This window comes from Sphaerodactylus townsendi, linkage group LG03, assembly GCF_021028975.2.
Source record: "Sphaerodactylus townsendi isolate TG3544 linkage group LG03, MPM_Stown_v2.3, whole genome shotgun sequence".
Taxonomy (NCBI): domain Eukaryota; kingdom Metazoa; phylum Chordata; class Lepidosauria; order Squamata; family Sphaerodactylidae; genus Sphaerodactylus; species Sphaerodactylus townsendi.
In genome coordinates this window covers 94157159-94178514 of record NC_059427.1, presented here as the reverse complement: position 1 = coordinate 94178514, position 21356 = coordinate 94157159, and the positions used below count along the sequence as shown (strand labels likewise).

At 40.9% G+C, this 21356-nt stretch overlaps 1 protein-coding gene across 7 annotated transcripts in view; it reads right to left on the bottom strand.

Annotated features, from left to right (window-relative positions):
* The window catches only part of TCERG1 (transcription elongation regulator 1), a 63623-nt gene that overhangs the window by 30349 nt on the left and 11918 nt on the right, over positions 1–21356 (bottom strand). For 2 of the 7 annotated variants that reach the window (XM_048487639.1, XM_048487646.1), the window contains 5 exons: positions 13401–13643; positions 9620–9682; positions 7987–8187; positions 5994–6133; positions 3106–3212 (listed from right to left, as the gene is read on the bottom strand). In XM_048487639.1, the coding sequence (XP_048343596.1) occupies positions 3106–3212; positions 5994–6133; positions 7987–8187; positions 9620–9682; positions 13401–13643 (754 nt within the window). The remainder of the gene's footprint in view (positions 1–3105; positions 3213–5993; positions 6134–7986; positions 8188–9619; positions 9683–13400; positions 13644–21356) is intronic. The other 5 variants (XM_048487641.1, XM_048487640.1, XM_048487642.1 and 2 more) reach the window with 5 other exon arrangements.

The following is a 21356-nucleotide window of genomic DNA, read 5'->3' as shown; positions in this document are numbered from 1 at the left end:
AGGACAACTTTATATCATGGTTTAGAAAATAATTTTAGCCTGTAAAATCTACCAAACTGGGTCAAAATTAAGTCCAATGTAGGTAAAAGCATAAGGGGGAAAAAACGATTAATTAAAAAAAAGAACTAGGAAAACTTCCTTTTTCAGGCATGCTTCTGAAGACATGGGCTCACTGTAGTATAAATGGTCATAAAAAGGTGCATACTGCTCAAGATCAAACTCCAAATGCTGTTCCCTTTGATCACTTGATTAATTCCTTTGAGGTCTGCTATCATTATTTCCCTTGCTAGATTAATCTCTCTGCCATTATTTCACACCCTATTCTTTAATAGCTCTGTGGAAATCAGCATTTTGACAGGACAAGCCAACACATTACATGTACCAATACCGGTCTGGAAAAAAGAACAGAACTCAACAGAGGTTGCCTCTGAATTCCTCTGCTGGTTTTTCCGGGCAAAATATTTTGTTATGATTTTACAAAACCATTTAAGCCATCTGAATCGAAACTTCCCTTTAAAAAAAGATGGGCAATGCATACTCAAGGATACTAGCAAGATGTTTCCCACAGATTTACTATATTTACTATTACTTTTCCAGAGAAATTTGATAGACTGCTCAGAAATAAGTAGGACAGACAGCTCAGCTGAAGGCTAAACAGACTAGATAAAGTTACTGCCTTTATGGCAGACCCTTATCCTGACTAAATGCAATGTTCTGCATAAACTATGCAGAACAAACTATGGTATCAACGTGTATGGTACAATCTGTTGCTCAGCCATAGAAACCAAAATGCTAAATCCAGATCAGAATCTAGTTATACTTTGGAGCATGTTAAGCTAATGTATAGACTGCCTTGAAAAGCATGATTTTGGCCCTGGTGATCCATGCTCTGAACATATCCAAGTTAGAATACCGTAATGTGATTTACGTGGGGCTACTTACGCTGTTTGGAAACATGAAAAAATTGAAAATGCAGCAGTCAGATTGCTGGATACAGTGACTACATCACTCTAGAACTGATCTACCTATTTGTTGCCAGGCATAATTCAAAGTGCTGATACTTACTCTTAAAAGCCCTAGTCAGCTTGGGACTTTGACCTCCCAAACTGTCCAACACACTAGAGAATTCTCCTTTCAAACCTTGCTCTGTGTGCCCAACCCCACAGAAGTGATGAAGGTGATGAGAGTTTTCTCACTATGGTATTTTGGCTTTGGAATCCAAAGTGCCCTCCCAGTTTGAATGTAGGTGCCATGTGAAAACATTTTGAGATTGAATGGGTGGTGTCTGGTCAATGTCAAGCTTCCTTGGATGGAGCACATAGCTTATATCTTTTCCAGTCTGGTTTCAGGTCCACAAGGTTCCACCTTATCCTCCATACTCCTCTACATCTACATAAAATCACTGGGCAAGGTCATTGGAGATTTTTGCTAGGTTGTCCCCATTATGTGGATGATACTCAACTACACCTTGCACTTGCAGCTGATCCCAGGGAGACTGTAGAAACCCTGGTGCCCGGAGGCAGTTTTGGAGAGGATAAGGGCTAATAAATTCAAAATTAATCCTAACTAGATGGTAGTGCTAGTGGCAAGGTATCAGATGGGATTTATTTATTCAATTTTTTAGTCACCACATTAAAACTGTATAAATTAGTAAAAACAACATACAAGTGGATAATATTTAATGTTAAATTTTGAACTATAAAAATCTGGGGCTAGTGCTATACTGCTAAAAAAATAATCCAAATATGTGGATTACAGTCCAAATGCCAACCTAAACAATTCAGTCTTGTATGATATGTGCAAACTAAGCCAGTTCAGTAGAGCACAGGTGTCATGACAGAATGCATTCCACAAGGAGGGGCCACAACTGAGAAAGCCCTTTCCTTGAGATGGTTTTAGGTTTCAATTTTAAATTTGCATTTTAAATGTCTCTTTGCTGAGAGCAACTCTCTGCAGAGATGGCGTACAAATAATCCAAATAACCTGGGTTCCTCTAAGAGGAGGTATTAATTAAAACAAAAGATAATGCAAGGCAACTGTTTTGTGGATCAATCAGGACACTTCTTGCAGTTGCTTCAAATGGCAGGAATGCTGAGCTCCTCTGATCCCTTTAAATGGCAGAAATTAAATTGAAAACCAAGCGGGGTATCTGAATAAGACAAGTTGCTCTGTGTCTATGAGTGCTTACTCACGCCAGCTCAGAAGTATGAAGGAGACAACAGACTCCCTTGAGTGGCAGAAGATCTATGCCTCTGTTCCTTAGTAAAGAGAAGTATAAAGTGGCAGGGCTAGTTTGCAGCAGAAAGCTATTTAACACAGCATGTACCTCTTCCAGCAGTGGCGTGGAAGACCCAACTTTCATGTCTATCTTTTCTATTATGTCAATATACCTAATTCTAAAGCTGACTCACAGATGAGGATCCAAAAATCTGCATGGTGACCATGGACAAAGGAAATGTTTCTGAAAACCTGGAAAAACCCCTAGGTTTGCAGAAAAGTCCCAAAACATTTTTTTTTAAATTGGGGAATACAAATCTCCCCAAAATGGAAAATGCCACCTGAGAGCACACAAAATCTCATGAGATCATGGCTGGCATCAATGGGTTGTCTAGTAACCACAGCAAGAAGGAAGGGCAGAGAGAAGCAAAATCTACAAGCAGGGACCTGAGAGATTCAAAGGGGAAGAATATTCCTCCTGTCCCCTGCTGCCCCTCCTCCCAGCTGTGACGATTTTTACTTCCACCACTTTTGCTTCCTTAATAATCTATGGCTATTATTATAAGCTAAGAAGGTATCATTCATTCATTAACTAAATTTTTCTGCATAACTCCCAAATACTTTGAATTCCCCAGAACAACCAAAAGGCTACTTGCTATCCCTTTATTGTTATGAAACATGATACATCAACTTCCTGTTACAAATATTATTAATTAGCATACTTATTGTAGTTTATTAAATGAAAAGCTAGTTTGATTAGCAATATGGAGTAAGAAAATATTAACCATACTACTAAACATATGAGATAAAATGTTAATGAACCCAAGGGTAGCATTAAAGAATTACTTCTTATACACTATTATCAGTTTGACAATGATGGCTACATACCAAGGAGTACCAGGAATAGGGGTAGTAGCCACTGGTTTTGCTTTCTGAGCTGCCTTTTCTTCTTCAGTCATTTCTTCCTCTTTTGGCTCCTGGTAGGAAACATAAGGCTGTAGAAATTAGTTTTGCTAAATAACCATTTTACATTTATTTTAAATTAATAACAGAAAAATGGCATGCTCTATGGCAGACTAAAATGATATTTTTGTCAAGATTAGAAAATATTAAAAGAATGACCTTCCTAAAAGTTAAACTCAGTGATCACTTATGTACACTGTATGAATATATACATTCCACAGGTCAAGATGTTTACCTGACCATTATGTATTACCCTAGAAAAATAAAGTTTGTGTTAAAACCTCAGTGATATTAACAGCCCAATCCAGAGGACTCTGACAGCCCCAGAAGACTTCTAGGGGGCGTTGGGAGGCCACAAACATCAGAAAATCCCTGGCTGCCTGAAACAGAAAGAGTGGCATAAATCCAACTCTTGCATCAGGAGCGTTCCCAGGCCAAAAGCCTAGTGGAAGCCGACTAAGGTTGGCTCCACCCTCAGGAATGCTGCTAGACTGCCTCCAGATGCACTGGTGGCCAGGTCAAGGCCAGAACAGCTGTGAGGCTGGAGTCTGCTTCAGGATTAGGTATTGCAGAGCTGCCTGGCAGAAGCCTGCCTCCCTGTTGCCCTTCCTGCTACTGTAAATGCTGCCTGCATTGGTGGGGTCACTCCCATTCCCTAGATTGGACTGTAAATCTAAGATATACATTACTGTATCACTTTGGTGCCACTGACTCAAATCTACCTCTACTATTAGTCTGATTTTTTTATGTTAAAACTACTGAACTTAGCTGACAAGTTTTCAGTAGCAAACACACAGAACCCATGGTAAAGACATTAACCCCCCCCCCCCATCCAAATAGGATAGGCAAATTTTAAAAGCCTACAAAGTCTAAGACGATGTCCAACCAGCCTCAGAAACAGGAGATGGACTATTTACTATCAGACCTTTTCCACATGATGTCTCTTGACCAGACTGTCCTGATGCAAGAGCATAAGCGGCAGATTCGAGATGGTCGGTGTCCTTCCCCCCTCAAGTGTTTGGCTGCAAAAATTACATGCTTTGCTTAGCTGCTTGTCATCTGCCACCTCTCCAAACTGTACTGTTTTTCCCAGGAGGCTTTACCATCACCTTTTTAATTTTATTTTGTTAGCGTTTAACTTGGCATGTGCTGGGTGGTCCCTGGGCATTTACATTTTAAATTACCCTCTCCTGACTTAGTCACCATTACCTGAACCCAAAATATAAAACCCATGGTACATGCTCCAATCCACTGTTCACAGAACAAAACGTGGTGCTACAAGCAAAAAAGCACAGGGCAACAAGCAAAAAGCACAGGGAATGTACATGACTCCAATATGGGAGAGAAAGCACCACTGGGCAAAAACATCTGAAGGTGGGGGGAGAGGGAGAGCTCCCTTGTAAGCAATAATGCACAGCTTAGCAAAAACATCCGAACGGGGGAGGATGTACGCGCACTCCTGTGTGGGTGATGAACATCTGAACAGAGAGCTGACATTGTTGCCAGGCTTTCCACACCCACCCTGGCAATCCCTTTTATCAAGGCAAACTCAAACTCTGTTACACTTTACCAAACGTTTGTCCATCTTTTCAAAGGAGACCAAAGCATCACCAGCCAAAGACTTTATAGTGTGTAAAGGGCACGATTAAGCCCTTGAAAGTCAGCAAAATCAGCAGAACAACACAATTACAACATTTTTTTAACTGTAAAAACAACACAAAACAACTTTTAGGGAGGGAGGGAGGGAATAGGCAGGCGGAGTCTGCATGATGTACTGGTGATACTCTGGAATTGCTCTGAACTGTATTTTAAATTTTAAAATGTTAAAATTTCAGTGAGTGGAAGACACTAGGAAAAACTATTCGGGAAAAGGAACATCTGGAAAAAGTGGGGAACCCCCCCCCCCACAATCCTCAAACCAGCAGTGAAAGCAACCAGTACAAGTGTGGGCACAAGAGAATAGCTTGAAGAGCTAAAGGACTGGAATCACAGGAAATACTTAATGTGGAAACAGTCTATGTCTCCTATTTGCCTTGTTAATCAGACAATACTATTTTACCTGTGTCCAGAGAGCAAACAGTATTCTCATATTCTCCTCCTGCAGTTTCCTTCAACCTCTACCCCACCCCACCCCACCCCCAGTCACTGCTGGGATTGCAGGATCAATCAATGCACAGAAATGACAGGCAGAAGCAAGAAGGGACAAACAAGATGAAATTGCCTTCTTTCCTCAGCAGAGCTGTGTGCACAGAACAAGGAGTTACTCAAATTCCTTCTACCCCTTGTTCTACCTGCACCCACAAAGCTCCTCCTCCTTGCAGGCCTGTGACAGCCAAACTAATTCATTCAGCAGTCATAAAGATTTGCAGCTTTGGAGAAAAATGTAGGAGAGCTCCCTTTTATGCATAAGCAGTGGTAGTAGACTTCCCATTTTGACAATCACTCTGAATATGAAGAAGCAGCAGCGTTTGGATTTATACCCTGCTTTTACTCTCATGTAAGAAGACTCAAAGGGGCTTATAGACTCCTTTCCCTTCCTCTCCCCACAACAGACACCTTGTAAGGTAGGTGGGGCTGAGAGAATTCTGAACAAACTGTGACTAAATGTCTCCCAGCAGGAATGTAGGAGTGAGGAAACAAACCTGGTTCACCAGATAAGAGTCCACCACTCATATGGAGGAGTGGAGAATCATACCCAAGAGAGAGGATCAATTATATGCATAACATTTTATTTAATTTCAAGATTTTGACATTTAAACTTCTCTTTCTGTAACTGTGTTTCCATCCATTATACTACTCAACACTAACTTTACCTGCAGTAGTATTAGGTCTTTTACCTCCTTTATAAGTTCTTTGATAGGTTCTACTTTAGGTTCTTCCTCCTCGGTCTCCATAGGCAAAGGGTCCTCAGCAGGTTCTTTAATACTTTCTTTTATCTTTTCTTCTACTTTTTCTAAAAAACAAACATATTTTCATTTTACTGTCTGCTTTTTGTGCAGAAAATATCTTTAGTAATAACTTAGCACCATAATAATTTTTACAATATAAAGTACATTTAAATTCTAGTGTTTCCATTTTGGCAGTGTCAACTATGGCCATATATTTATGACAATCTTCAAGTAAGCAATATCTGTGAGCTTACTGGCATGTAATGACCAAAGCCCACATATATGTCATACTTCAGAATTCTACCTGAACCTAGTCAAGGAACTGAAGGAATAGTTTGTCAGAAAGAGTTACATAAATACAGATTTCAAGGTTTTACCGGTCAGTTTAAATGAAAAGAAACCTGAGATGAATCATCTCACGAGGGGCTCCTCTCCGTTATATGGAAAAGCATAAACTCATGGTAAGCCCAACCTACCTCACAAGGTTATCAGAAAGATAAACAAGCAGTAGGTGGAAACAGGAAAGAGTAGGATACCTTTAAAAGGTAACAAAGTAGTGAGATGGCAATACTTTGGAAGTGGGAAGAGAGGTCAAACCCAAATTACGCAGTAGTTGCTTGCCTGAGAAAGAAGATAAAAATAACAGAAGTATTGGAAGGGAAGATGGTTGGGTGGAAAGATTAGGAGTTCCAGCTTCATATTTTGTTTGAAATGTTGGCAGAATTTTCAAAAAGAAATGTTGGCGGAAATATGAGATTAAACAGCGACTGAAAATTCAGAAAGGAAAACTAGATATAGTTGTGATACAAGTGGAAGCTTAAGCCATGAGAATGAATGACTGTAGAATGAGAAAAGAAGGGAGACACACTAAGAAAAGTCACCAAAAGAGACAGGAGTAAATAGTTGAACAGGCAAAAAAAGGTGATGGAGCAAAGAATCTCATATGGAAATTTATGAGGAAAGGGTACCAAAGAGGATAAAATGATCAACAATGTCCCAGGCAGAAGAAAGATCAAGAAGTACAGGGAAGAGAATTGTACTTTTTACCACAGAAAGTATAATTCCATTTAAAAAATGGCATTACACTAGAATAGTTTATCTTCCACTAAATACACTTAACTTTTCAAATGTAAGAACTCAATTTCACTTTCTGAACCATGATAATAATCTAGATAGTTAGCAGTGTTAAAATGTTAAAAACAAAATAAAATAGAATTCAAACGATGCCTTATAGACTAAAAATTTTAAGCCAACACAAGCTTTTATAAATCAGATCTCACTTCTTTAAATGCATAAACTGAAGAGTCTGACTCATGAAACCTTCTACTAGAATAAACTTCATTAGATTTTAAGGTTCCCCTTGACCTCTGATACAGAATGTAATTCCTTTTATATTGGGCTTCTGTTGAATGATAGCTCTTGCTATCAATGCATCTCCGCAGAGATAAAATGGCCAAGAAATTTATTAAACTAGAAGCAGTTGCCAATAATTGTATATGGAAAAATATATGCAAGATCATTCTCACATTACATACAGTAAGGAATTAAGTTAGTAGCAATCACTTTAATAACTGCAGACAATACCATCACTTCTTTAGAATTAAAATAGCTGCTAAATATTTACACAACAAATAAGAAAACACTGCCTACATTTGCCATTTATGGTATGCAGGCCCTAATATCAGTTCCTTGATCACTATACATTTCACACATAATCATCAGCTACTTTGTGCATGGAAAAAAGTATCCCATACTGTGAAACCTGAAAGATACAAGTTGAAAATATGTCTCCCTTACAATTAAAAATAGAATCTTTCACTTTTCTGATGAACTCAGTCAAAGTTTGAAAACTTCAACACTAGTTGAAAACTAGTTTGAAAACTTCAACACTTCCCAAGCTCCAAAACTGAAACTGTACCTTTTTCCTTCAGTTCTTGAGGCTTTTCCCATGTTGATTCCAGTGTCCTATTGTTATAATAATAAGTCTTTCCGTCTGCCGTTTTGTACTCTGTCCATTCAGAGACTGCTGTTGCTCCAGCCAATGTAGCAGGTGAAGCGGCAATAGCAACCTGAGGATGGATCATAGGTACAATAGGAGGAGCCATTCCTGGCAAGACACCTACATAAAAGGAGTAATCAAAAGGCAAAACCCGATAAAGCATCATCTTGTGAGTCAGAAATCAGCATATATAATGGTTTAGAAATAAAAATGAAGCTGTTAATACAGGAAACTAATGTGTCCTTTCTATTCTGTATCCCCATGCTAATTAACCATACTTCTTCCACATTATCTGAATCACTAGTGCTTGTGATCAACTGGACATCCAACTAGCAACAGAACAAATATTTTATGTGCATTCCAAATGTATAAAGGGAACAAAATTAAGTTATTTCCAATCACATGCACATGTATGTAATAACCACTGAAAGAAGATGGGATGAAATTTATTGTTTTGAAAAGTAGTAAGACTAGCTTGAATTGTAGAGAATTGCCCCCGCCCCCCATTTCTCTAGCATAACTAGAATGTTACAATTTATTTATCACCAAAACCTTTCTTAACTGGTCCAATACAACAGACGCCATGCATATAAGCAGGGCTTCCCCAGTGCCATGGAAAGAGAATCCAGTACACTTACTGAACTCCAGCTACTATTTCCAATAGGGAAATCTCAATTTCTGGAAAATGAGCTCCTGGAAAAGAACTGGAAAATGAGGTCCTTATTTTCAAGGCACTTTGTGACCTTGGGATTTTTCCAGGCTTGATTTTAAAGTCTTGTAAAGCTTTCTATTGATTTTTAGTGAGCTCTTCACTACTAAGGATAAAATATACTTTATTTCTTTATCTAAACTTTAGTATGCTGGGCATGTGATTTTTAAAAGAAGGGAAAAAGCTATCAAGTTATATTAGTGGCTAAGCCTGGAACCAATTATTCCAATCAGTGAGTTTTTCCACAGGAAGAAGAAGAAGAGGTTGTATTAGGTACAACCCAGAATAATTCCTTAAGATAAAGTGAAGGAATAAACTTATTTCTCCTAAACTAGTTTGTTAATTGAAATACTTTTGTCTTTAAGTATCTCCGTACCAAATTTCATTTTTGGGCTTCAAGTTAACCAAGTCAGACATATTTAGCATAGAGCAATACTACACTTGCACTCCATTGAAACACTAAGGTATAGACTACAATGTATGAACCACCTTTCAATGTATGCTTAAACACAGACACATGTATACACATACACAAGCACACTAACATGCAAACGGTCTGATCAGTGTACAGATGTCAGGAGAGAAAAACCAAACACTGTACCCTAAACACAAAATATATAGAGATGGAAGAGATTCTGAACTTGTGGAGGTTTTGTATTAATTAGGCTAGTACTATCAATTTATTGAGGGGGTGGCTTGCTGGCTACACGGAAAGCTGCATTTAAAGTATATTTTGAAAATAGAAATCCAGTTATTGGAAAATGCAAATAAAAGTTAAACAACAACATTCACTACCATGCCAACTTACAGACAAAACAAACTAAGATGGTTTTAAAAAATTACCGGTCTTGGTGGTAGCGACTGTCTTTACATACGGGCAGCTGACTATTTGCATCATTGCTACACCTGTAAAATGGATAAGCAGGCATGTTGGAAAGCTGCCACTGTATGTCAGCTACCACTGGGAATCTGAGCAATATTCTGCTACAAATTTAGCTTGCTATTTTTTCCAATGGCAAAGAGAAAGCAAGCAGAAAAGCCAGAAGTCAGTTATGCTCTAATATTTTAACAAAACGATGCCAGATAAATTATAAATCCCTACATTAATCACTGTTTATAATGAAGGACACTAGTCCTTTTTTTCTTTGAAAAATATAAGCTTTTATTTTCAACAGATTTGACTGCAATAGAGATGAATTTCTCCAGACTCCAATGCTACACACTTTTCTCTCTTTAGGTTGGAACCTATACATTCCTTTTCACTATCACCTGTTTAACTGGCATATCCCCCCAGTGCAAGAGACTCTTATACTAACGCAATAAGCACTTGCATCAGTGGAATACAGTGAGAACTACCAATAAAGACTGCATAGGATCCAACTCGGCTTTCAGCCATTTATGTCAAGCATTTATGAAAAACAGCAACAGCTCAATCCTATGCATGTTTAATCAGAAATGACTCACTATGCTCATTGTGGCTTATTCCCAGTATGTGTGTACAGGAATGCAACCTCGGAAATGCATTAATTTGAACACAGAATGGCAAAATTAAGACAACAAATTATCCTAGGAGGCACAAGAGAATTGGTTTGCAGGACGGGGGGACAAAGCTGAGAGGTAAGAAGTGGGACAAGTTAAAGGAATGGAAAAGAAACAAAGAAGCTGAACTGATGACTCATTAGTGGCCTGTATTAGCTCTTCCCTTATATGTCTTTTTTACCCCTCCCATGCCTACCTCCATCCAAAAACTAAATTTTAAGTTCTATGAGACTATTAGGGCCCTCTAAAGGTTACCAAGTTATGGCAGAGCTGCATACAGGAAAGCTTCTTTGATGTAGTTAGGGTAATATTTAAATTGGAAAGATCTCTCCTATGGAATTAAAAGGTAGGTGAACTGATTCTGTAGTCAGAACTCCACATAATTCCTGTCTCAAAGATTATTTAAACATTATTCCACCTCCAACATGGCCACAGTAACAATTAATGGGAACCGGTGCTTTTATTTTTGAGAACAGATACAAGAATGGCTTTCTAATTAAAAATATATACTGAAAGGTATAAAGAAGCATCTCACAAGAAAAGAATGGGATTACATAGTAGGAAAAGAGATACCATACAAGAACTTATTTTATAGGAAGCAATTTTCACAGAGGCACCAAGCTTCAAAATGACCTCAAATACTAGGCGTGGGGAAAATGAGCGAAGCTTGAAGATTTTTTTTCAAGGACATTTTCAATCCCAAAATTTGGTACACACAAAACAGAATTAAATAATCAAGTTCAAACACAACAAAACAAAGCAACTATTTACCTAAAAGTATCAAATAAAAGTTTAAAATCTAAGGTTTTTTTTAATGTATCAGTGCTGTTAAAACTGTCTTTTCTAAGGAGATTCTCAGGCTTTAATCATGCATAGAGCAAAATGTACAGTTGCTGTTGGTTATACATGCTAGGATGTTTTTATGCTGAAAGGCTGTAATGAATGCAGGTATTAATTATGCCAACTATGTTTTGAATATGCCTGAAAATTAAGGTCAAATTGTTATGTAAAAAATCCATGTGGAAGATGACTACACCTGGGCAAGATTACAAAACAGCAGAATAAAGCAGTAATTTTCTCTGCCAAACCTATGCTGAAATGCGCAGCTAGCCCTTAATATATGGCCTGAATTTAACAAGTGTCTAAATATGTATTCTTCTCCAACAACATGCACCATGTTTTAACTGTGCAAATGTAGAATGTTTTTAACTGTACATCAGAACAAGGACACAGTTCTGCTGCTGTGCTACTGAAAATTTACTTGTGTTTTAGTTAATTCAAGTTTCTAGCTCTTCAGATTACATTAAAAACCTAGAGAAATTTGGGTAGCATCTGTAACAGCTGAGCGTAGGGCTTCCATTTCATGAATGACACCTTCACAGCACAGCAGCTGCATTTTCATTACAATTTTAAACAAAAATTGTGATTTAGTGGTTCAAACACACTTCATTCTTGTATTAAGATTTTTTCCCCTTGTTAGGGTAAAAAGCCATACAACCAGGGCTCCACAATGATGGACTACAGCGCACAAAGATCACATGATTTAAAGGGTAAGAAACAGGAAATTTGTGATTTGACACTTTGGTCCATCTTTTATGTCTCAGTGGTGTCTTTAAGAACTAGCTTTTTCCCTGGTGCGAGGTTGCTTAAGCAGTATAAGCAATCATTCACGTTGTACTGATCTGAACCAATGGAATTCATTTTGTAGATCCATGAGATTCCACTGCAATGTAAAGCAACTTACTCAGAAGCATCAGTAGCCTAACAGGGAATATCTTACAAGCTGGATAAACAACTAGGTTGCATCTCTTTGTATGAGTTCCGGAGCATGACACAGCAACTGGATATAACTTGCTACAAACTTTTTTCAGCCCACTGAGATAACTAAACCCTGGCAACAGTAGTCTCAAGTGCTCAAATGTATTGTTCATCCCCTTGAAATCATGAGGGGCTTAAAAGCAATGACATCTGGCAGCAGACCACAAGATTTATTTTACCTTTGTATAATTTCCAAAAATTTCCCATCATCAAGCTCATCTCTGCAACTGTGTAAGTTTGAAATTTATTCAGGTTTTTAGAACGAAATATGCTTATTTCAAGAATTTAACTGGCAAGTGGACCATTTGATCATATTTTAATTCATGTTTTCTGTATTTGTGCTTCATTAGTTTAGATGTACCTGCCTTTTAAAAAGATGTATTTCCTGCAACTGCAGTGTGCCAATCTTTTTGTGATCGCCTTTAAAGAGAACCTGCAAGGCTGTGATTCACAGAGTCCCATGCACAAACAATACATGCATAAGTGTATGAATGAATGTCACCAATCTTCATCACACACAATATCGCATCTAATGTGAAGAGCCCCCAACTTTCATTCAGAGCCTTTCAAGGAGTCCAAGAGGCTATAACAGAAAAGAATGCCAGAAGACAAATACAAGTATGGACCTCAACACGTGGCCCTCTGCTTTTGTAGAACCCTGACTTAAAATTGCCTAGCAATAAAGTAACACTCTGCAACACAACCACTAGAGTGGAATGTCCTGTTTCCTACAATCCATCAGTTTAATCTGTCAAATTCATAAACCTATATAAAATCTAGACTTGAAGAATGGAGTAGTGTTAACTGCTGGATTAGAACTTTTAGCTAAACAAACAACGCTGTTAATAATTAGCAGACTTGAAAGATAATTAACTGCAGAAGCTATTCAATGCTTTTCTTTAGCAAATAGCAGTAGTCTCATTCCATGAAAGACAACCACTACTTTTCAAACCGGAAAGGAGTATCATATTGTCAGAGACAAGATGATTTTTAGTCAGTGCATGGCAAATAAAGTATGATGTCTAAAATGTAATTTATATTCTGTTCATGCAGAGAATAGCATTTTACATGATTAGTGTGGCTTGACTTCTTTTCCAATATTTATTTTATTGGAAACTTTTACTTTAAAGCTGATTCCAAACTATCTGAAGAATAAACTTTTAATGAAGCGGATTCAGGCAAATTCCATACACAATGGACACATGAGTGCAAACAACTTGACAACATGGACATATGGCTGACAAGACAGTTATAGCCGTCACTTTACCTGGAAGCGGAATAGGCATGCCAGGAAGGGGAACTCGAAATGGAGGTACCATTACTGGTGGAAAAGCAGGAATTGCTGCTGTTGGCTGAGGTACTGCATGAGGAACTGCAGGAGGTAATGTCTGTGGGACTGGTTGTGGTACAGTCTGCACAGGTGTAGCAGAAGGAGCAGAAGTTGAAACACTGACAGAAGGTGTAACGATTGAAACAGCTGAGCTGGGGGTCTGGTCTTGGGTTGTAGGTGCTGGCAGAGAAAACAAACATCCAAAACCATGCATTATATAGTGTGACTTCTTTACTTAATAACACTTACCAACATTTTATTGTAAATTAATACGGAGCGATTCACTAACATTTATACAGTTTTCAGAGAGGATGTTCTAGAATTTGTGCATTATTTAATTGTTGCAGAAATGTCATCCTTAAAAATGTTTAACAAGGATTCTCAAGGTGCTCTGGAAAAGCAGTCTCCTTTAAGGTCGTTTCTACTGCACAGGCCAGGCTATTAAAATTATCTGTGCAGTTCTGAACATCTATTAATACAACAAAAGTACATTTTAAAAAACAGATGGCACTAAGATTTTTCAGTTTTCTTTAAAAAAATTATAAAATGTTATTCCACTTTATCTTCTGCACAAACAACTTTACAAACCTCCAGATTAGAGCTTTCAATCAATTAATCAAGCATCAAATTTATGCAGTTGATATATTTAAAAAATCAACCCAAGAAAACTATGCTATCCCTCAGTTTAGGGAGAACAGGTGCCATGAATAACACAAAAGGGAGAGACTTAAAACATCATAAAAGTAACTCAACAAATGCCCAGTTGAGTAAAAGTAACTCAACAAATGCCTAGTAAGGCAGGCATATTGTAGAGTCCTACAGCACCTCCAAGTGGTGTCAAAGTTTAATATGAAACTTGGCTACATGAGTGGAGGCAGTTAATGAAAAGGAGTAGTAGTCCTTACAATAGTGAGGTGACAAATTATTAAAATCTTGGTTGCAATCTTGTAGTGAACCCAAGGAAGCCTGTTTGACAAAAGAATAATCCACAATTGTTTAGGGGATGCAATTTAATGGCATTAAAATATTTAGAAATGCTGAATTCTTATAATAATTCATGCAGATTTTTGCTCTTGAAAAGCAACATCATTACTAAGGTACTCATGCTTTAATCTGTAAATGAGTTATGAATAAATGCAATATTGCACAAAGGTAGCAAAACCTGTTTAGTTTCTATGATTTTCTACATTTAACATGTAGCTCTTACTCTGATTTTAGGAAATTAAGCACATTAATATTGAGCGCAATGCTAAACAGGATATTTTAAGCTTTTGTCTTTTTGAGATTAACCATGTCTCCTAGAATAATTTTGAACTCAACAAAAACTCAAAACATTATGTTTTGAAGGATAAACTCTAGTCTCAAAAAAGTAAATGCAAACTCACTTAGCATAATATCAGTAATTTACATAAATTTACACAATTTCAACAGAAAGGAAGAAACCATGAAAATGAACAGAATTTGGCTGCCAGTTTTGAAAAACACTAGTCAAGACAGTGACTAATCAGCTCCACACAGGCACAGGATGACTACAGATAATCAAAGGGAACAAAGGCCAGACTACTTCTATTCAGATGACTCACGTATTGACCTTGCTATCTCTTTTGTTACTTACATGTTTCACTTCATTGTTACTCACTTGCCAGGCCACTCCTATTCAGATGCCCTCACCTATTGACCTTTACTCACAGGTATATATACTCCACTTGCTTTCCTTTCCAACTATCAGATCCTCTGAAGATGCCAGCCACAGATGCAGGCAAAACGTCAGGAGAGAATGCTGCTAGAACACGGCCATACAGCCCGGAAACCACACAGCACCCCAATTTACATAAATTTCAAACTTTGGGCCACAAATATAACAAAATATATTATAAATAAAGAAAAGAGATCCTTGTACAGCACATGAATGATTCAAAATCCCTTACCTATGATCTGAATCTTAATACTTTGTCTGGTATTTTTGTTTTGATTTACCAACAGATTATGCCAGACAAAAATAACTTCAAAGGAAAAAATACGACCTGTAAATACATATAATCTAAACACTGTATAAATACTTATGATTGTAGTGCAAAACAATTCAGTCTTTTACGGCATACCAGAAGTAAATGATAACTGGTCAGTAAGCCTTAACAGTTTAAGAACCTAATTGATTCCTCCATCCATATGCTATTTAATGACTGTAAACTGCTATGTTCAACACAAAATATAGTATCAGACACACTGACTACTGTAGTAATGCACCGCTGACCCAGCAGCACCGTGGTCGAAGTGCTGGAACACCTACGCTCCTACGGCCTTCTGGTCGCACCGCACCCCCACTCCTCATCCCCCTATGAGTCACGGGTCATGAACTGTGCTTTGCCTCAGTCAATCGGCGCTTAGAGGGACAATGGTCTTTGCCCCCCAGGTGAGGATTAGGCTCAGACGCTTTACGCCTCTCTCTCCTCGCAGACGTAGCGCAGCCAGGTGAGATCATGCATCACATGATGATCTCCAGGTCTCCCGCTCATCTCCCTACCCACCTCCTTTACACGCCCACAATGAAACCCTAATAAAAGGTGCCAGAGACCAGCACAGGGCAGAGGCTTGCCAGGATCACTTTAAATCAAGGCTTCCTGTTGCTGACGCCTCCACCAGATGAGAACCTCCTCCCGCTGCCTCGCTTCTTATTCTCTTTAGCTGACGCACTCCCGCGGGATGACTACAAGCTGGTGCCAAACCCGGAATCCTCGGAACCTCCACCCTGCTCAATACGCTTCGGGAAAGGGGTCATGGTACCGGGTCCGCTTTGATCAAGCGCGATCCAGGGACCACCGCTTTCGTATCGCTTGTCTCTTCTGATCGGCGTGATTCAGACCGACTCGCCCTAGGACACTCTCTCGTCCGGGACGGAACACCGGTGAGTATGGGAGCTTGCAAAGCAGGGCTTATGACCGCTAATGCTAACGGTAATCCAATTCAGCCGCTAGCTTAAATGCGCAGTGGGTCTCCATAAAGAGAGGGGAGCTATGCGAAACTGGTTGAGGAGATTGAAGCTCAATGTCCAAGCGGTACCCCAGGGGGACATTAAATCTAAGGATTGGGAAAAACATCGGCGCGACTCTCTTTCTCGCATTGGTGAGCCTCGCTACCAGTGTCACTGCTACTGACGGGAGACAATGTTATGTCGCCATCAGCCTGGTAGACCTATGGCTCCCTTGCCAGGTAGGCCTCCTTTCGACCTTTCACCTTCAATTTCACCCCCGAATTTTCTCTATCCACTAATTTGGACGCTTCGTCCTCCTTCTGCCTCACTCTGCTTCCTCGCCTCTTCAAACTCTCCCCGCCAGACTTCGCCAGCGTCTCGCCGCCTCCTTCCTCTCAAGCCTTCCGCACCGGGCTCTCATTTTCTTGAGCCACCGCGACAATGGCCAGCTTCTGCACGTGAATGCGCTGGTTTCAAAACTTCTGGCAGACAGATAACTACTTCACGACATCTGGCGGAGGAAGGAAACCCTGACGGAAGATGATGCCTTCTTACCTCCTCGCTGTGTCCACAGTCATCGCCTGCCTTTCTCCGCCGTCCTCCTGCCTCTATAGCCTTCACTTGACCCACCTTAAGCTCAGCTGATCTAAATCTTGCCTGCCCCCCTCCTCCTCCCATGCTCTTCCACTTCCAGCTCTGCTCGCTCCTGCTATTTCTGAAATCACCATGGCTCTGGCCAGTTGCCTGCCAGAATGGCTGCCAAGATTGCAAAACTCCTGCCAAACCACTGATTTGCAGCCGGAAGGAATGCTGACGGAAGAAAAAACACCAACATCTTGGCACTATGCCCTGGCCCGCCTCTACTAAATCCCAAGAGGGACTGGGCTGGAACTTTTGGGCTCTCCTCAGAATGTCACATACAGGACAATGAGGCATGGAGAGGGAAAGACGTTTCACATCGATTGGCCTTAAGCCTAGAGTCCTTCATAAAGAGGAAGCCCCTTGCCCCTCCAGCCGTAAGGTTCAAGGCCAGATTATAGCCTCTGGAGCATAACGGCAGGGCCCTAAGCCTGCAAAAGCACCCAGTAACAGCAAAATCGCCAGTACCTCAGAAGGAGCAGGATCCCAGCCTCGCGGAGGGAGCCACGCCTCTGGCGAGACCCAGATGGTGCTTCTCGAAGGTTTGCTGCAGCCATTCTCATAGAGATTCAACACTGCCTGCCTCTAGGACCCTGTTTGGAGCTGAAGTTTGGAACCACGCCTATAGAGGACAAAGGCTTGCGCATTCCCCCATCGACCCCCACCTAATCTTTCTTTCTTTCCACAGCAACACTAGGAACTGCCGACTCTCCTCTCTACTGGGCCTGATGCTTAAACTCATGTTATTTCTCTTAGGGTTTGTCTTCAATTGTCTGCTCCAATGAAAAATGATCCAGTTTGGAAATACTTCCTATGGAATTAAGACAAGGACTAACCCCACTTCCTTTTCACCCCCGCTTATATTGATAAAATGCTTCCTCACAGAACTTTAACCATGATTGAGTCGCCTTTGTTTAAAATGCTCTCACAAGAAACCAGATTCTCAAAAGAGAGAGAGAGTAAGATCTTGAGGTCAAAGTTAAAAATCCTCCTCATTACATTTCATATATATGCTCATGCATGCCATGCATGTTCTAGTAACTTGCCCTTTAAAAGGAATCCCTAAGGTTCTTCCCCTCATGAGAGGTAGGAATTTTCCCCATTGCCTCTAAGCCATGCTCTTATGCTTCAATTTAAAGTTTCTCTTCTTTTTGACTATATGTGCCAATGTATGGAAAGGTGTCACCCATTCTTCTGCCTCTCAAGCCACCTCCATTTTAGTTTTTTTAACCCCAAAATTCTTTCTCTTCAAGCCTTTTTCTTGAGAACCTTTTCCTTTGTCTACCTGAGCCTACACTGCCACACTGGCGCAGCACAGGTGTTTCCAGTATGTGGAGCCAGAATTATTTCCTGCTCCCACATTTTCTGCTGAGTACCCTCCTGGCTAGGTCACAGTGCCTGGGGTTTCACACACATCTACCTTACACAGCCTGCCATGAAGGTAGGGAAGTGTTCAAACCGCCTGAGTCTCCTTTACAGGAGGGAAGGTAGAGTTAATCTCCAAACCCCCCCCTCCTTTCTACGCACTCTTGCATCTTCTGCCAAAATGGGCTAGACTCACCACCTCAACACTCCTAGGGATTTGAAAAGCAGTTTCCAAGTTGCTCGTGTGATCAAAAACTCACAAGCCCAGGAACTGCTTTGCATCTTTTTCTCCTAAATCTTTCCCTATGGATTGCTATATTACTTATATGACTATAATTGTGAATTGTTTAAGCGGATTGCTTTTGGTAAAAAAAAACTCCACACCTTAGACGGTGAATGGGGATTGTTTTTACAAACAAACACCCGACCTGCGCAGACCTCTCTCCCTTCTCCTAAGCCTTCGGCAATTCCTCTGCCTTGTGTCTCCCAACGCTTTGAATGTTGCAGGCACGGGTGATCGCTATTTTAAATGGATGCCAACTGCCACCTAAGGAAAACTTTGGCCAGTAGTCTTAAAGAAAGGGAAGAGTAGTCCCCCCCCCCCCCCCCCCCCCCCTATCTGTCCACTCCAATCCAAGGTCTTCCATCCAGCAGACCATATCCAAAGTACTTCTTCTCTATTCTTCTATCTATCAAAAAATTGCCCGCCCCCCCCCCCCCACTCAGGGCCTGCGGGCTTTCCATCTGCCATCTATAAGGACTAACTCAGCCAGCACGCGAAAACCCTGGGGAAAAGCTGCTTGCTTGTGCTTTTTTCTCTTCCATACAGGAGTCCAGCTTCGCCATGCCAGGCCAGCCCATCCCGAGAGATGGAGCTGGGCCTCCTGGAGGATCCCCACCGCCTCTGTTGAGAGAGAGACCGATCACCCCAGCCTGGGTCAAGATGGGAGGGACCCTCTCTGGAACCAGTACACCCATTCTTCCACGGAGATCGCACCTCACTGGGAACGGCAGCCTGGGGCCAGCTATGCGCTCAGAGTTTGATACTGTGTACGCTGCCCTCATCCACAGTCAGCCATTCTCTCCCTCTGCCCCTGGCTGAAACTTGGAATTGCAGCCAGGAACATTCCTGATAGATTAACCCTTGGAACTCTCCGCTGTTTTCAGCCGCTTGAATATTGTTGGAACACGCCTCTCACAACCTTGCTCGTGAGAATCACTGAACCTGCAATGCTAAAGACTATCAGTAGCTCTCCCTATCGCAGAAATCCATGGACTCTAACGCCATCAGCTTCTTGTAGTTTTGGTAGTCAAACAGCAAGAGCCATGCATTGGACAATTATGTAAACTACCGGGTTGCCTTCCTTCCGCATTAATCATCCAGCCTATGTATCAGCTTAGCCATGTTTTATTGCTTACTGTGAACCAACTATTGCTGAAGTTATTGCATGCCCAATTTCATCCATTCTAGCCATAGGCGTGAGTGTGTTTCCCTCACAACTTCCCTTGTGGGATCCCTCGGACTTGTTTCCTGTAACACCAAGACTATTGGCCGGCTGGCCTGTGCCTCATGTAAGTCCATCAACTCCACTTCCATTGCTCTGGATGCCCTGGCCTCCGAAAGCAGCAGGAACTTCGCTTACTTTAGATAATCGTGCCGCTATTGATTACTTATTGTTATTACATCACCAAGGTTGTGAGAATGTACATAATATGTGTTGTTTTAATCTCTGATAACTCCCAATTGATTCATAAGGAAGTGGAATTGCAAAAAAGTTGTATCCAGTCTAAAAGTATGATGTATTGCCTAATTGGTGGTCAGCCCTCTGGAGCTGGCTGCCGAGGATGGTTGAGTGCTATCATACAGCTCTGCATTGGTTTGATTGTATGCCTCATCGCCGGGTCTTGTTTCGCTCAATGTGTATCTAATATTGCCTGTAACGTGTAAGAAGCCCCTCGACTTTCCCTGCCCCGCCAACCAAGTTCTAATGTTGCACAAGCAGCCTCGGTCAACTCGACCAACAGCCGAGGAGACAAGCGCCCCCAAATCAGCCTCAGCATTTCGCCTCCCTTCTAAAATGTAAAAGGAGGAGATGTAGTAATGCACCGCTGACCCAGCAGCACCGCGGGTCGGGCTGCTGGAACACCCCACGCCCTACGGCCTTCTGGTCGCATCAAGACTCCCCACCTCATCCCCCCTATGAGTCACCGGTCATGAACTGTCTGGCCTAGTCACCGGCTTAGGACAATGGTCTTGCCCCCCAGGTGAGGATTAGGCCCAGACGCCACGCCCTCTCCGGCGACGTAGCAGCCAGGTGAGATCATGCATCACATGATGATCTCCAGGTCTCCCGGTCTCCCGCTCATCTCCCTACCCACCTCCTTTACACGCCCACAATGAAACCCTAATAAAAGGTGCCAGAGACCAGCACAGGGCAGAGCTAAGCTGTGATCAATGCAAATCAAGGCTCCTGTTGCTGACGCCTCCACCAGATGAAACCTCCTCCGCCTCACGCCCCTTAGCTTAACGCACCCCAAGGGATGACTACAACTACCATGACTATGCATTCCTTAAGTTCCAAGACTGTCAAAAATTTAAAATGTTGCAGAACCATTACACTCAGGGCAACAAGGAAAAGAGCATCAAAATATTTTTATATACACAATGGAGTAGATTTCAGAACTATCCTCCATTTATTTTGCCAACCTAGTTCACAGGACTTAGGAAATAAAAACATTCTCCTGCTCTGGTGCCCTGGGCATGGCATCTGGGTAAAAAATAATCACTTGAGAACCTTTCTCCACAGTAAGAAACTCTGCCAATCTGAATACAGCATTACAGAATTCACAAGACTCTATTTAGATCAGGGATCCCCCAACATGGTGCCTGCTAACACCTTTTTTGTTGCCCGCCAAGT